This window comes from Oculina patagonica, chromosome 12 (genome assembly GCF_052425735.1).
Source record: "Oculina patagonica isolate OP01 chromosome 12, crgOcupat, whole genome shotgun sequence".
Classification (NCBI taxonomy): Eukaryota; Metazoa; Cnidaria; class Anthozoa; order Scleractinia; family Oculinidae; genus Oculina; species Oculina patagonica.
The window spans coordinates 1275952-1289619 of NC_135769.1; the positions used below are offsets into that span (position 1 = coordinate 1275952).

Below are 13668 nucleotides of genomic sequence, written 5' to 3' on the forward strand. Positions count from 1 at the left end.
TTAACTCATTCCTGTCGCGTCTAGCCAGCTAGTTAACAAGGAGCTGACTGCCAAATCACAAGGATTTATGATTCACCGACAATCCAGGATCACCATCATTTGTCTGATTGCCCAGACCTCCACAATTATCTTTATTTAGTATATAAACCCTCACAATATTTTTTAGTTTTTATTATTTTAACCAAAATACCTGTTTTGTTTTAAAGGTAAAAGAATGTGCCGAGAAGGCTGAAGTGAGTGCCATTCCTACTGGTGCAGCTGCTAAACCAGCTGCCAGTGCAGGGACAACTAGCACTGATGGCGGTAAAAAGGAGACAGCACCACCAAAGAAACCAGCTCAGAAAAAACCTGCTGGTAAAGCACCTGATGCAGCCAAACCTGCATCAGCTTCCTCCAGCTCAGGGGTGAGTACACCATTCTTGCATTTTAAAACTGTTATTTTTTCAAGTGCAGCAAAGAGGTAGCAAACATGATGGAAATCATCAGCCAGGGCTTATTGTCCTGATGAAACTCCAAACTCTCAGAAATAACACCATATCAGTTGCATGGCAATTAGTAAGGAGAAAAATGATTGATGTCACTGACATTCCATACTGATAACAATCATCATCATCATTATCGAATGTTTACCTAGCCCAGTAGGATGACCCTTCAGTACATACATACATACATACATACATACTGTACAGTTATCAACTTGGTCCTGCTGAGGAGTCTCTTTAGAGATCTGTGTAGTCTCTCTGTTTGGGTCAAATTTCAATAGATTTTCTTAAGAGATCTCTGTTTAGGATTAAGACTAATGACAATCTGCAATATAATTTCTAGCCTCCAAAGAAGAAGCCAGCAGCAGCAGGTGGAGGAAAAGCAGTGAAAGGAAAAAAGAAAGCATCTACGACGACTGCTCATGACAGCGAGGAACCAACTGAAGCAGAGATGTCGGTAAGAAATATAGTACAACATTTTGTTACCTCCATGAGGCGTCAGTGAAAAAATATCTTGTCATAACTTCATCAGTCACAATATAATAGAATCTGATTGTCTTTTAATACACTGGAGGCAAATTATGTTCATCTTAGCAAGGCTCTAAGAAAAGTGCTCTGAGAAAAATTACAAGGAGCCCAAAGGTTCCAAACTATGAGATCCAGGGTGCCCAGCATAAAGCTTATATGAAAGGAATAAGATAATCTGGTCGTCCAAAGACAAAAGTTTGTCACCTGAGGCACCCGGGCACCCTTAGAGCACAGCCCTAGACATAATCTACTTTTGAATCAGTTTTTGGCTAATCTGTTAAATACTGGGTGGAGAGTATTTACTCAAAACTAAGGTTTGATTTCAAAATTATTCCATCCAGCCAGAAGATGTAGATGCTAAAGCAGCAGAGATGATCTCAGAAGCTGTGTTAAATCAACTAGTGCACGCCAATTGGAAGGAGAGACTGGCTGGTATTGAAGCCCTGACTGAGGTGAGGTTTGCATTACCGTGCTACATGGTATGCCACTGGCAGATACAGAGGTGCTCAAATTGGGATGGGGGAGTTCGGTGAAATATTTTTTTTTTTGTTTTAGTGGGGGGGGGGGGGGGGGGAGGCAGGAGTTGAAAGTGTACCCTTTCTTGTTCCAGTAAGAGGGGGGGGGGGGGGGTCCTAATGGGTTCCTCCCCTAGATCTGCTACTGTAAAATGCTGCAGACAAAGACATTTTTTTTTTGCCTGATAATTCAGAGAAAGGAGATTATAAAGACAATGGTTGCAAATTCAGGATTCACAATAATTATTTGCTTCTTCATCGCTTGGAAGATAAATTATTTACTTCTCTTCCAAGCGTAGGCATACTGTATGAAGGCTCCACCAGTTGCAAATTGAAGTAAAGGAACCAAGGGTTAAAATCGTTTTTTAGTTTGGAGAACTTCAACTGATTGGACATTTGATTGTTTTATCTTTTGATTGAACTTCAGAGTTCAATCAAATGATGTGCATGTTGATGTACATTTTGTTGTGTTTTGATGGCAGCTTGTTAAAGGTATGGATCCAAACAGCACTCCATCTCAAGTCCTGATCAGAGTTCTTGCTAAAAAACCTGGCTGGAAAGACACAAACTTTCAGGTAAATATCAACTTAACACTTTGTTCTATTATAAAGTACGCAGAGCAGTGATTAGAGCACGAAACAAGTGTAGAGAAAAACACATAAGCCATTGTTGTGTTACTAGACAAGCTTTTCTGTTCTCACAGTCTATTTTTCCCAGTATTCCAGATGAGAGAGGGCTCTTAGGTCAAAAACCCGACAAAGTCAGCTACCTGTACCTATCCCGACAGATTGGTTTGGTTGGAGTAGTGTCAATTGGACCCCTTGGAATTACTTTTTGACACTTTACCTTAAAAACTTATCTGAAACTCTGTGACCTGGATGTTGGCATATTGTAATGTAGGGGCAACCTGAAACATGTGTTGGGTTGGGGAGGAGGGGGGGCTGGGGGGGGGGGGGTTAAACCGGTAATGGAGTAGCATTCCATCTAGGGAGAGTAGATATGTTACGGAAACCTGCCAGTATGAGCAGAGCTCCAAGAGCTGTTGTTGTTTTAAATTTGCTCAGCGGTGTCAAGCAAGAAACAGTTAATCTTTTATGTTTTTTGTATTCGCAGGTTCTGAAGGCAAAGTTTGCTTTGTGTCAGTATATAGCACAAAATGTGAAGACGTTTTCTAAACGCAGTGCTTTCTATGCTCTTGATGGGTTGGTGGACAAGATTGGCGATATAAAGGTGACTTGATGTAGCTAGTTTAGTATTATTTGGTTGTCCTGCTCACAATGCCCGATTCCCTCTATAGCGCGCGCCTGCAGGGAATCATGGTAGTTGTATTCATCAAACCATGCGCGAGACTCAGCAACGATGCACATTGCGGAGTCTCACGCATGGTTTGATGAATACAACTACCGTGATTCCCTGCAGGCGCGCGCGATAGAGGGAATCGGCTATTGTGTTCTCTCTGTAAGCCAGCAAATCTTCTAGTAGTTCAACAATGGTTTGTTAGGCGATACTACTCGTACATGTACATGTACATACCTGGCAAATTGATATTTTATTGAACAAAAATGTAAAATTAATATCTACATCTACATCTACATCTACATTTAATATATCGGTAAAAAGCCCATACGGATATCACACCAACGTCTAAAAAGTAAAAATACAATATGTACATATATAATAACTGAAAAAATTCTAAATTAATTTCTAAAATTCTAAAAATCTAAAAATTCTAAAATTATATGGGTAAACCACTAAATTAATAAAAATGCTCGCGCAGTCCAGACTGGAAAGACGTAAGAGAGTCGGACTCAACAATCGCCGCAGGGAGTGCCTTCCACTCTCTTATGGTCCTCGGAAAATACGAGTAAAAATACGCGTTTTTCGTCGCTCTATATTGACAACCATTCACACTGTCTTTCACTTAAATATAGAAACTGTTAACTATACTGATCAGTCAGAATTGTTATGTTTTTGTTTGATATCTGTAAGAATTATCTATCCTCTATTTTACACTCTATTTTATATTTTATTTTATCAGTTAAAAGACGTAAGCAAAGAGGCAATTACTACTTTTGCTGAAGTGATATCACTTAACTACATAAGCTTGAAGGTGAGCGAGTAAATCCTTTCAACAAATTAATGGTTAGTGCGTTCAATACGTTGCAGGCCAGGGTGAGTTAGGAAAATATTAACTTTGATCAACTGTTGTGATTATAGGTTTCAAAACATGCTGGCTCACAGAAAAATCCTAAAGTTCTTGCTGAATCCCTTAACTGGCTCTCTGATGCAGTCAAAGCATTTGGTTTCAAGTAAGTTTACAGTGTAAATATGGAAACTTTGTTAATATGGACACATGCATATAGTGTGTACTTTGGTCTCTATGGTGTTTGTGTACAGTGCCAGTAAGGCTTTTAGCCAGGATTTAAAAAGTGGGATCCCAAATTTCTATAAGGCCTGACTTTGTCCCCATAGGTGGGCCTGAGGAGCATGCAAAGTGTTTTTCTGCAGTTATGAGAGGTATCTCAAGAATTCCAAATTTGCTAAAAAAAAACACTGTATACAGTTTTTCATATACCGTATTTACCTGTGTATAAGTCAACCTTTTTTCACCTAAAAGTCGGTCCAAAAAATCGCCCTTGACTTATACATGGGTAAAATTTTCGACCCAAGCACCAGTTAAATAAATTCTGCACAATTAGCATAACAATTGTTTTTATATGACAACAAACATCAAATAAACAACAGTACAGGTTACAATATCCTTTCACTTTGCTATCTGTGTTGTTAAATTGGCAGTTGAAGTCGAAATTCATTACGATTTATCTGCTTAATATAAACCTGAATGTTGAAGAGACTCACTGGCACAAGGTTTGAATAAAGAGCTGACATTTTCCACTAATAAAGTTGTAAATCCACTCGAGAAAAACATCTTTGTGCATGATTTTTCTCGCTTCGAACTTAGCTACTTAGTAACCTGGCATGATGCAAGCACGTGTAGCTACCTGTTACCAGTACCTCACCGATTTTGTAGCTTGGTTACCAAGTTCCCCAAGCAAGCTTGACACTTAAGGCCTGGCTGAACTAGGAAACATTGTTGCGGAAACATTGTTGTGGACGCAAATGTTTCCCAGTTTAGCCATGCGGGAAACATATGTTTCGAAAACAAATTTTGCTTAACGGAAACAAAAAATGTTTCTGCCTCAAGTCAAAAACATTTTTACTTCCCGGACACAAATTTTGCTCCCGAAACATATGTTGCCCAGTTTAGCCACCCTGGAAACAATGTTGATTAGTTCATGCGCATGCGTGACAGTTTGTTCCCGGAACATTGTTTCCTAGTTTAGCCACATGGGCAGCAAAACATTTTCCTTGCTCCCCGCTAATTTAGCCACCTAGGAAGCATGACAAGGAACAATGTTTCGGCAACAATGTTTCCTAGTTTAGCCAGGCCTTTAGTTTATCAAGTGGTTTCAAAGATTTCTGATGTTTTTTTGTGTTTTGCTTGTTTTCTAAATCCACAACTATCTCTCTGCAATTAGAAAGGTTCGTTTGAAACTAGTGTGTTTGATTTTATAAGCCTGTTTCAAACATTATGGACAAAATGGCTGCATAGATAATAAACTTCACATTGAAACTTGCTGTGATGTTTTCATTAAGTATCTCTTCCTGAAAGGAAATTCTAAGAAACCCCAGGTTAGTTTTCCAAGAAAATTCTTACCCAGAAATGAAAGAAATCTTAGTTTCTGGCCTCAAAAATAGGGGGTCGACTTATACATGGGATCGACTAATACACGGGTAAATACGGTATATATATTCTCTGAAAAGTGGTCATCCATAGGACTCCTAGACTCCCACCTGGCTAAAAGCCTGATGTCTGACTGTGTAAACAAAGTTTGATGGAATTGTACAGATAAAATGCCACAAGTGGAAATTTTATTCAAACAATTTCTGTGTTTACAATCCTTGTGCAGGGTCACTCGGAGCAGGAGGGTTATAAGAGAGTTGGTACTTATCACTGCATTTGCTTTTTGTTTTAAAGAATTGATCTCAAGCCTCACATAAATTATATCAAGGAAGCGTTAACAAATACCAACCCAGTAAGTAAACAGTACACCTGGAGAAACATATAAATTATGTCAGTCAGTGGTCTTGAATATATTTTTAATGTACAAAACATTTTCAGGCTGTCCGTACTGCTGCCATCGCATTGCTTGGAACCTTGCACATGTATGTGGGAGCAACTCTCAGGGTATTCTTTGAAGAAGAGAAGCCTGCACTTTTGCAACAGATTGACGCTGAGTTTGAGAAGGTAAACTTGTTGGAATTGTTTCTCATTAAAGGGACACTACCACTTCACTTCAAAAATTTAAGAGCCTAAAGGCATATAGAAACCTACAAATAGTGCTCACGTTTTGTTAAAAATTACTATGCCAGTGTACTGCAGCTATAAACAAGTGATATTATTTTGATGCCATCAGGAACTTTAGATCTCAACTTGAAAAAGTCAGCCTGATTTTTTCAAGCTCTGCCCTTGTGGCCTGGAAAAACAGCTTCATACTTACAACGGCTCCCCTCTTCCTTCAACAACAGTTTACTTTATATCTTCATCTTAAGTTTTAGGCGCATTTCGTGTGTGAGCGTGTGTACTTCCCCAATTTTAGTACTTTTTACTTAAAAGCAGAAGAATCTCGGTGGCAGTGTCCCTTTAATTTTTGCTGAAGGTTTTTTTCTTGGTAACTCGGGTACACAACCTTGTTCTAACACAATTGACAATTGCCTTTTGCAGGTGAAGGGTGAGAAGCCTCCAGCACCCACACTAGGCCTGTCTCCTAAGGGAGCTGATGATGAGGAGGGAGGGGAGGATGAGGAAGATGGTGGGGGAGGGGGAGAGGGTGCTGCTGCACCAACTGTCAATTTAGCTGACCTTGTTCCCAGGAATGATATAAGGTAAGTTACAGTTCTTTAATGCATAAGAAGAAATTTTCTGCATTTTCTGGCCGTGGTTCTTGTTTTGATTTTCTCAGGCTAGCATGATAGTTAACAATCTCGTACCTCGAGTCTTTGTTCCTTACTGCGCAAGCTCTGACGAGTGACTCGTCAAAGTTCCGTTACAGGATCCAATTTGATTGACTTTAAAAACAATAAAAATGGCTGAAAGTAAAACAGCAAAAAGTTTGTTGGTCATCCTTTTGAAAGCTAGGCATGCACAATTCAACTGGAGGTCTGATATTTTTGGACTTCCAATCAGAACTTTCCGTGGTCGCTTGTTTCCTGTCCACTGGTCAAGGGGAACAAATACCCTGCATATAATGATGGACAGATAATAAAAAGCCTAACAATGTCCCAAAAATTAAATAAAAAAATCATAACACAGCCATACTCATGTCAGTATAAATGTTTTTTTTTTTCAGTGATCAGATAAAACCAGCACTGATTACAGAGCTTGGAGACAAAAATTGGAAAGTTAGAGGAGAAGCTCTTCAAAAGGTAATAGTTTCTACTACATGGAGAATGTTGGAATATTTTGTTAACTAACAATTTATAATTATATTGTTATCTTTTGCTCTAGGTGATAGATATACTATCTGCTGCAAAGTTTATCACACCAGAGTTAGGAGAGCTGCCGCCAGCATTGAAGGCTCGCTTGGGAGACTCCAACAAGAATCTGGTAAGTTTTGGATGCTGTGGCTAGCCGCAAGAGGACAGACGGTCAGTTGAAGATACTAATAACAATTTTGTTTTCTAGGTGACCATCACTCTTAATATTTGCACAACACTAGCAACTGCCATGGGTCCGCAAATCAACAGACACCTAAAGATTTTAGGTGCTGGGATATTCAGTACATTAGCAGATGCTAAGGTAAGGATGAAATAAATTTATTGACATTTTAACTGTTTTCCCCGGCTAAGACTGTACAACATGACATTTTATTTCTATTTTTTTCTTTGTTCTAGAACACTGTCCGAGCTGCTGGGATCACAGCTCTGAATGCCTGGCATAAAGAAATAGGATTAGCACCTTTTATTGAAGGCGAGGTCATCTTCGGAGCTCTAAGCACTGAGAACCCTAATCTAAGAACAGAGGTAATATTGTGCAGTGTTTATTATCATGGCCATTTTGGCTCGTTGTTTTGTGGCTGAGGTGTAATGAGCCGCAATAAGATAAGCCAAAGTTTTTCTATTGCACTTAATAATGTAGTGAGAATGGTTTTAGTATCTGTCTGATGCATGGGCTACTAGTGTGTGCAGTCACCTAGGATCACCTTGCAAGCAGTGGATGTGAGCTGGTAAAGCTGGGGAAAGCATGTTTTTATCTAGCTCCCAAATCCCCCGCCCCATCCTTGCTTGATCTGTTGATTGATCACTTGCCTAGCCGCTAAACTATTATCCGACATTCTGACATTCTACCTATGTCTGATAGTAAATAGTTTTCATTCACTGTTTTGTGTTTCTATTTTGCAGGTGCTTGGCTGGCTAGAGGAGAAGTTACCTGCAGAGAAGAACCTTCCTCCCAGCTTAGTTGCCATAGTTGCACCTCTGTATTCTTGTTTGGAGGATCGCAGTGGTGATGTCAGGAAGAAGGCTCAAGCTGTTGTACCTGTTATGATGCAGCATGTTGGCTGGGACGCCATGAGTAAACAGGCTAATAAACTTAAGGTGAAGATTTTGGGTCATCTGTTCAGGGCAGCACCTTGGATTTTTTGTCTGCGGGGGCAAACTCCGCACACCTTCACAGGGGTCTCACGTATACAGACAGGGTTTCTATTTGGACGTTTTGTTTTCACCCCTACACAGAAGGTTTTTAGTTTTCCTGGCGGGGGCAAATCCCCCCCCCCCCCCCCTGCCGCCCGCTATGTACGGCCCTGCTGTTGTGTTATCATTGTATGGATAGGTTTAAACACGAGAGCATCAGTAGTTCTGTTTGTCAAGAGTGATAATCTACTGCCAGTTGTTCGAAGGATGGATAACGCTATCCAACAGATATGTCGCTATCCAGTGTTAAGTGTCACTTGACAAAACTTATTACGTTAGTTTCAAGTTTGAATTTGGCACTGCACTTTGTTAAGAGCTCTTTGTGCAGTTTTTTGAACTTTGTTCCTTTTTAGAAGCCTTGTGTTTCAAATTAGCCAATATATTAATCCATTTCCATCCTCACCATCGTTAGTCATCCTCGCTTCCTAATGGGTTCCTGTCATTTGTCGAGTACTGTTCTACAAAATTAAACTATTATTGTCGGGTGTCCTATGATGAAGCTATGTTTTAGAGCTTAATTGTTAAAATAATTGACGTTGTCCCTGTAAATTACAGCCTGCCTCAAAATCCAGTGTAATGCCTATTCTGGAGAAGGCAAGAGGATCTCTGCCTGAGCCGTCAAAAGGTCCAAGCAAATTAGCTGCTGCCAAACCAGCCAGCAGCAAGGCGCAGGCAGAATCATCGGCAGCGTCTGGAGGAAGTGCAGCATCTTCATCTTCATCTACTGCTTCATCTGGCGGTAATACTACCAAGAGAACTAAACCAGGAAGCAAACCAGCGGAATCTAAGGCAAGTAGAGTATACGAAGTTTCACCCCAGCTCAGTCATATAAAATCCCGAATTCTCAATAACTAGAACCGAAAGTCGTCTTCCTTGGTTAGTCGAATACGCAATTTTATCCCCGATTTTTTCAACCTCCGATTCCCCGAAACAATATTCGTTTCCGTTGGAGGTGCGAGAAATCGGCATTTCGCTGTACTCTATTTCAACACATCTAAAGATCGTTTTGGATCTCCCTGCAGAGCGACAGCCCCTTATCACTTGGAAAGAGAGTCTGTGCGCGGACCAAATGTTCCTTAACTAAAATTCATCACATGAGCAGTCACCATTCATCTAGCTATCGTATGTTTGATTTTTTGCACTGGAGTTATATTTTCATGTGGATTTGAAACACTGATGTCAACCTACTAGTTCTTCTACTAGTTCTCCTAGCTCTCACACATTTCGAATAGTACTAGTTGAGAGAAATTTATTTTCTATTGTATTTGTAATGAACTAGTTTGTTTTTAATTTTGCAGTCATCAAAGAAGTCTGCAGCAGATGCGGAAATTGAAGGACCCCCTCTGTTGAAACATAATGGCAAAGATGGCCGGTTTAAAGATGAAAAAGACCTTAAGGTAAGAACGTTTCATGGCGAAATTTTTGTGCGTAATTAAACTCTTGTGTCCTCCACGGAAAAGGGTTTTCCATGTCTCAAACCGTGCTGTTTGTGATAAGAACCTTTGCTTTTTATCTATTTTTCAGGTGTTAAAATGGAATTTCACTACTCCCAGAGCGGAGTTTGTTGAGCAACTCAAGGAGCAGATGAGACCGTGTTTTGGAAAAGCGCTGCACACAAATTTGTTTCACGCTGATTTCAAGTATCATATCATTGCAATAAGCACAATGCAACAGGTATTGTAAGATGAAAAAGACCTTAAGAGACAGTACTGACATACTTTAATCATTTTCTCAAACATACATTATAAAAGCCGGCTATGGTGTGTATTAAGTGAATATAAGCTGATTTTTGAAATTTAGCAATTATATATCAGCAAAACTTTTTACTGGACGCGATTTTGTCCAAAAAGTGGGGTACAGTTAAACGCCAGTAACATTAAAAATAATTTTTCACCAGTGAAATCAAATTAAATCATATCATTACTGAATGATAGGCGAAAAGTTTTTCCAAAGTTTCATAGCCATTGCGTCAAAGTCGAAAATGTTATGACGCAAAGTTTGAATATGGACGAGTGCGCCTGGAATAACTACGGAGCCACCTTAACTTTTCCTCGTTTTGTTTACAGTGTGTTGTGCCGCCGTCAGACGCACCTTACCAGATAGAAGCGGTCCAGTCGTTAGATTTGATCCTCAAGTGGGTCACGTTACGTTTCTTCGATACCAACACTACAGTACTGATCAAATGTCTGGAGCTTATGGACGCTATATTCGTCATGTTAGCACAGGCGGATTATCAAATGCTGGAGTTTGAAGCCTCGAGTTTTATTCCTTATCTTGTTCAAAAGGTAAATGAAATTGAGAGTTTTGTTGTTTTGGTTGATATACGCAACAGGGGTGGGGGTGGGGTGGGTGAAGTGGCCTAATGGTTAGAAGGGGAGATAACGTCTGGATTGAGAGGCCCGGTCTCGAACCCAAGTCTCGGTGGTTGCGTTGGTGGATATTGGCAAATAGCTTTGACAACCTGGTTAAATACTGGGATTAGGAGGGGGGGGGGGGGGGGGGTATGGGCTCCTATCTTTTTCAGGGGTCGGGTTCATGTAGCATGTAGCACAAAACACCTTGATGCTAGAACAGTTTTTGTAACTCAAAGCGATTTATACGAATTTCATTCTTCATTCAAGTTATATTTCCTGCGTTAACAAGCTCAAACTTGTCAAATGAGTTTCCACATTCCTTTCGAAAATAAAACGCTACTTAACTGCTAATATAGTAATTATTTTCATCAAAAGGTGGGTGATCCCAAGGATGTTGTGAGAAAGATGATTCGCAATCTGTTCAAGCTGTTGACAAAGATCTACCCTGCAAGCAAGCTGTTTAATTATGTCATGGAAGGAATCACGTCCAAGAACAAGAATACAAGAATGGGTGCGTTTATGATTTTTTAGTGGTATACTCGATAAAGCACGCGCGTGACGTAAGCCGCGTGCTTTATGGAGCTATAATGTATGCGGCTTACGTCACGTTCTTACAAATTCATGCGTTCTTATATAACTCAACAATGCACTCAGGTGCATTTTTTATTTATTTTTTAATGAAAGAACATAATTTAAAATTAACTTAATCATTTTTGCTGTAGAATGCCTTGAAGAGCTGGGTTCTCTGATCCAAGTGTACGGTATGAACGTGTGCCAGCCGACCCCGCCCAAGGCTCTGGCGGCCATTGCTGCTCAGATAGGTGACAAAGATAATGGAGTCAGAAACGCTGCATTGAATGCTGTGGTGGAAGCTTATTTCCTTGTTGGAGAAAAAACGTGCTACAAGTACTGCTCACGGGTGAGTGAGTTGTGCCTCACACTGACGAGAGCAGGGGTGGATACGGCATTTTATGGCCCGCAAAAAGCGTTGTCCAGCTCAGTGCAGATCAGTTATCAGCGTAGTGCTAGTTATGTTGTTAAGGTTAATAAATCCGAAAGGCGGTGGACAAAAAAAATTGAACAAAATTTAAGAAAAAATATTAATGTTATTTCCGAGACACTGATTATTTTTTAGAACTTTCAACATAGCTAATCAAGGCCATGCAATATAACACTTATTGACCAACTGGGAGGGCCAGATGGGAATATCTTTCCATGATTGTCAGTCATTCTGTGCAGACCTCACTTGGCTCATTCCCAGCGCGTAATTTTGTACCTGCCTCCGATTGGAGTTAAATTTTTGACTTATCTCGTTCTCTTCCACAGCTATCCGACAAAGACCTTGCTTATTTAGAAGAACGCATAAAACGATCGTCAAAGAACCGTCCGAATACTGCTCCTTCAGCTGAAAATACAACAAAGAGCAGTGTCAGTGCTCGCGGAGGAAGCGACTCATCAGCTAATGGAACCAAGAAAAAGGAGGACAAAAGACCAGCTGGCAGGGCACAGGTTGCAAGGTAACTAAATTACCCGTTTGAAGGAATAACTATACCTATTCACGGTCGAAATTTCTTAAATATATCAAATGATTGCATGAAAGCTGAAATCTGCCAGTTTTTGCGCCGTTAGTTTTTTTCTGAGAAGTTTGGAATTATCACATTATCGATAGGAAAAAAACAAAATCACTTTATTGTGTCAGAGTATTTAGCACTGTTGTGCTAATTGTGGACACTGTAAATAAGCACACGAATATTGTAAATAGAATGGAAACTTGTTAAAAACCCAAACTGACAGGAGGCTGACCAGTTGGCTGTTTACAAAGCGTAGAGGAGTTGAATTCGGGACGACCGAACACAAATCCATTCAGTGGAAGGGCTTGAACCCGGGACCCCAGTGCCCTAACCACTAGGCCTCGCGGTCGCCGCCTCCACAAACTTAAGCCACAAACACTTAAGCCTGCTAAGGGGTCCTTTCCTTTCCGAGAGCGCATTAAAGCTAAAATCTTGGGGCGCCTTTTGCTTCAAACTCGGCTCTTTCGCTCTCAGAATGAAAATGACTACCACATAAGACCAGAGGCGCTTTGTACTGTAGAAGTTACCTTATTATAGGAATATAACGAAGTATTTTAACAACGCAAACAAAATTTACGCGTAACAAAATTAACGCGAATTTAAGAAAAGTTCTGGTTAAATGCTTATAGTAAACGTGTTTACATCAATAAAATTAACGCGAATTTTTGAAATTCGCGTTAATAACACGTATCGTTAATTTCCTATTTTGTTTTGTATGCAGGCCGGTCACAGCACCTGCACAAAGACAGAATGATATTCACCGGGAGTTCAGTCTTGATATCGATGGTATTGAAGGAGATGACCATCATCATGAAGTAGCTGTACCGACACTGGAGACTAATGAAGCTTTAGATGACTTGATCAGTGCACCTGTTCACAAACCCTACACCAAGTGAGTGGGTTTACTTTGTATAGAACTTTCACCCGTATCTCCCTCAGCATACAAATTCTTCTTACTGTTTCCATGCATTTGTATTGTGCTAGGAGAAGAATTTGATGATATATGAATATCTGGACAGTTCATACATTTCTCCAATTTGTTTCCTACATTGCGGTTGCGTGACGACCTAACTAACGGCTACCAATCGAAAAAGAGTAAAATGCCTTTGGAAGAATCTAAGGCGATATATTTTTAAGAAGATCATTTTCTTCATTCTTGTAATAATGTGAAGGCATAAAATCAACTGGCAACCCGAAATTTTTACGATGTCGGGAGCCTCTTCAAACTTCTGAGAATTCGGAAAAGCGAACCTGGCGTTTTCAAGTTTGTCTACATTGCAATCCATTTCCATCCTCGCCATCGTCATTCTCACATCCTATAGCCTGTTCCAGGCTCTCGGTTCTTATGGGAAAGCGAATTAAGTGGGTGAGCGCGGAAAAAATGAGGCGCCTTCGTCCCTCCTCGTTTTTTTCCTCGCTCGCCCGCGCTTTTCGCTTTCTCCTACACTTCCTAATGAGTTCCTGT

At 40.2% G+C, this 13668-nt stretch overlaps 1 protein-coding gene across 2 annotated transcripts in view; it reads left to right on the top strand.

Annotated features, from left to right (window-relative positions):
- LOC144633753 (cytoskeleton-associated protein 5-like) overlaps positions 1-13668 on the top strand; it is a 31438-nt gene that overhangs the window by 9231 nt on the left and 8539 nt on the right. The window contains exons 13-35 of one of the 2 annotated variants that reach the window (XM_078492619.1): positions 207-404; positions 826-939; positions 1352-1462; positions 2008-2100; positions 2639-2755; positions 3564-3635; positions 3743-3834; positions 5565-5622; positions 5709-5834; positions 6312-6472; positions 6937-7012; positions 7095-7193; positions 7272-7385; positions 7481-7609; positions 7988-8182; positions 8834-9076; positions 9586-9675; positions 9803-9952; positions 10345-10563; positions 11008-11143; positions 11355-11551; positions 11959-12149; positions 12925-13095. In XM_078492619.1, the coding sequence (XP_078348745.1) occupies positions 207-404; positions 826-939; positions 1352-1462; positions 2008-2100; positions 2639-2755; positions 3564-3635; positions 3743-3834; positions 5565-5622; positions 5709-5834; positions 6312-6472; positions 6937-7012; positions 7095-7193; positions 7272-7385; positions 7481-7609; positions 7988-8182; positions 8834-9076; positions 9586-9675; positions 9803-9952; positions 10345-10563; positions 11008-11143; positions 11355-11551; positions 11959-12149; positions 12925-13095 (3152 nt within the window). Of the gene's footprint in view, positions 1-206; positions 405-825; positions 940-1351; positions 1463-2007; positions 2101-2638; positions 2756-3563; positions 3636-3742; positions 3835-5564; positions 5623-5708; positions 5835-6311; positions 6473-6936; positions 7013-7094; positions 7194-7271; positions 7386-7480; positions 7610-7987; positions 8183-8833; positions 9077-9576; positions 9676-9802; positions 9953-10344; positions 10564-11007; positions 11144-11354; positions 11552-11958; positions 12150-12924; positions 13096-13668 lie in introns of both variants that reach the window. The other variant, XM_078492618.1, reaches the window with a different exon arrangement.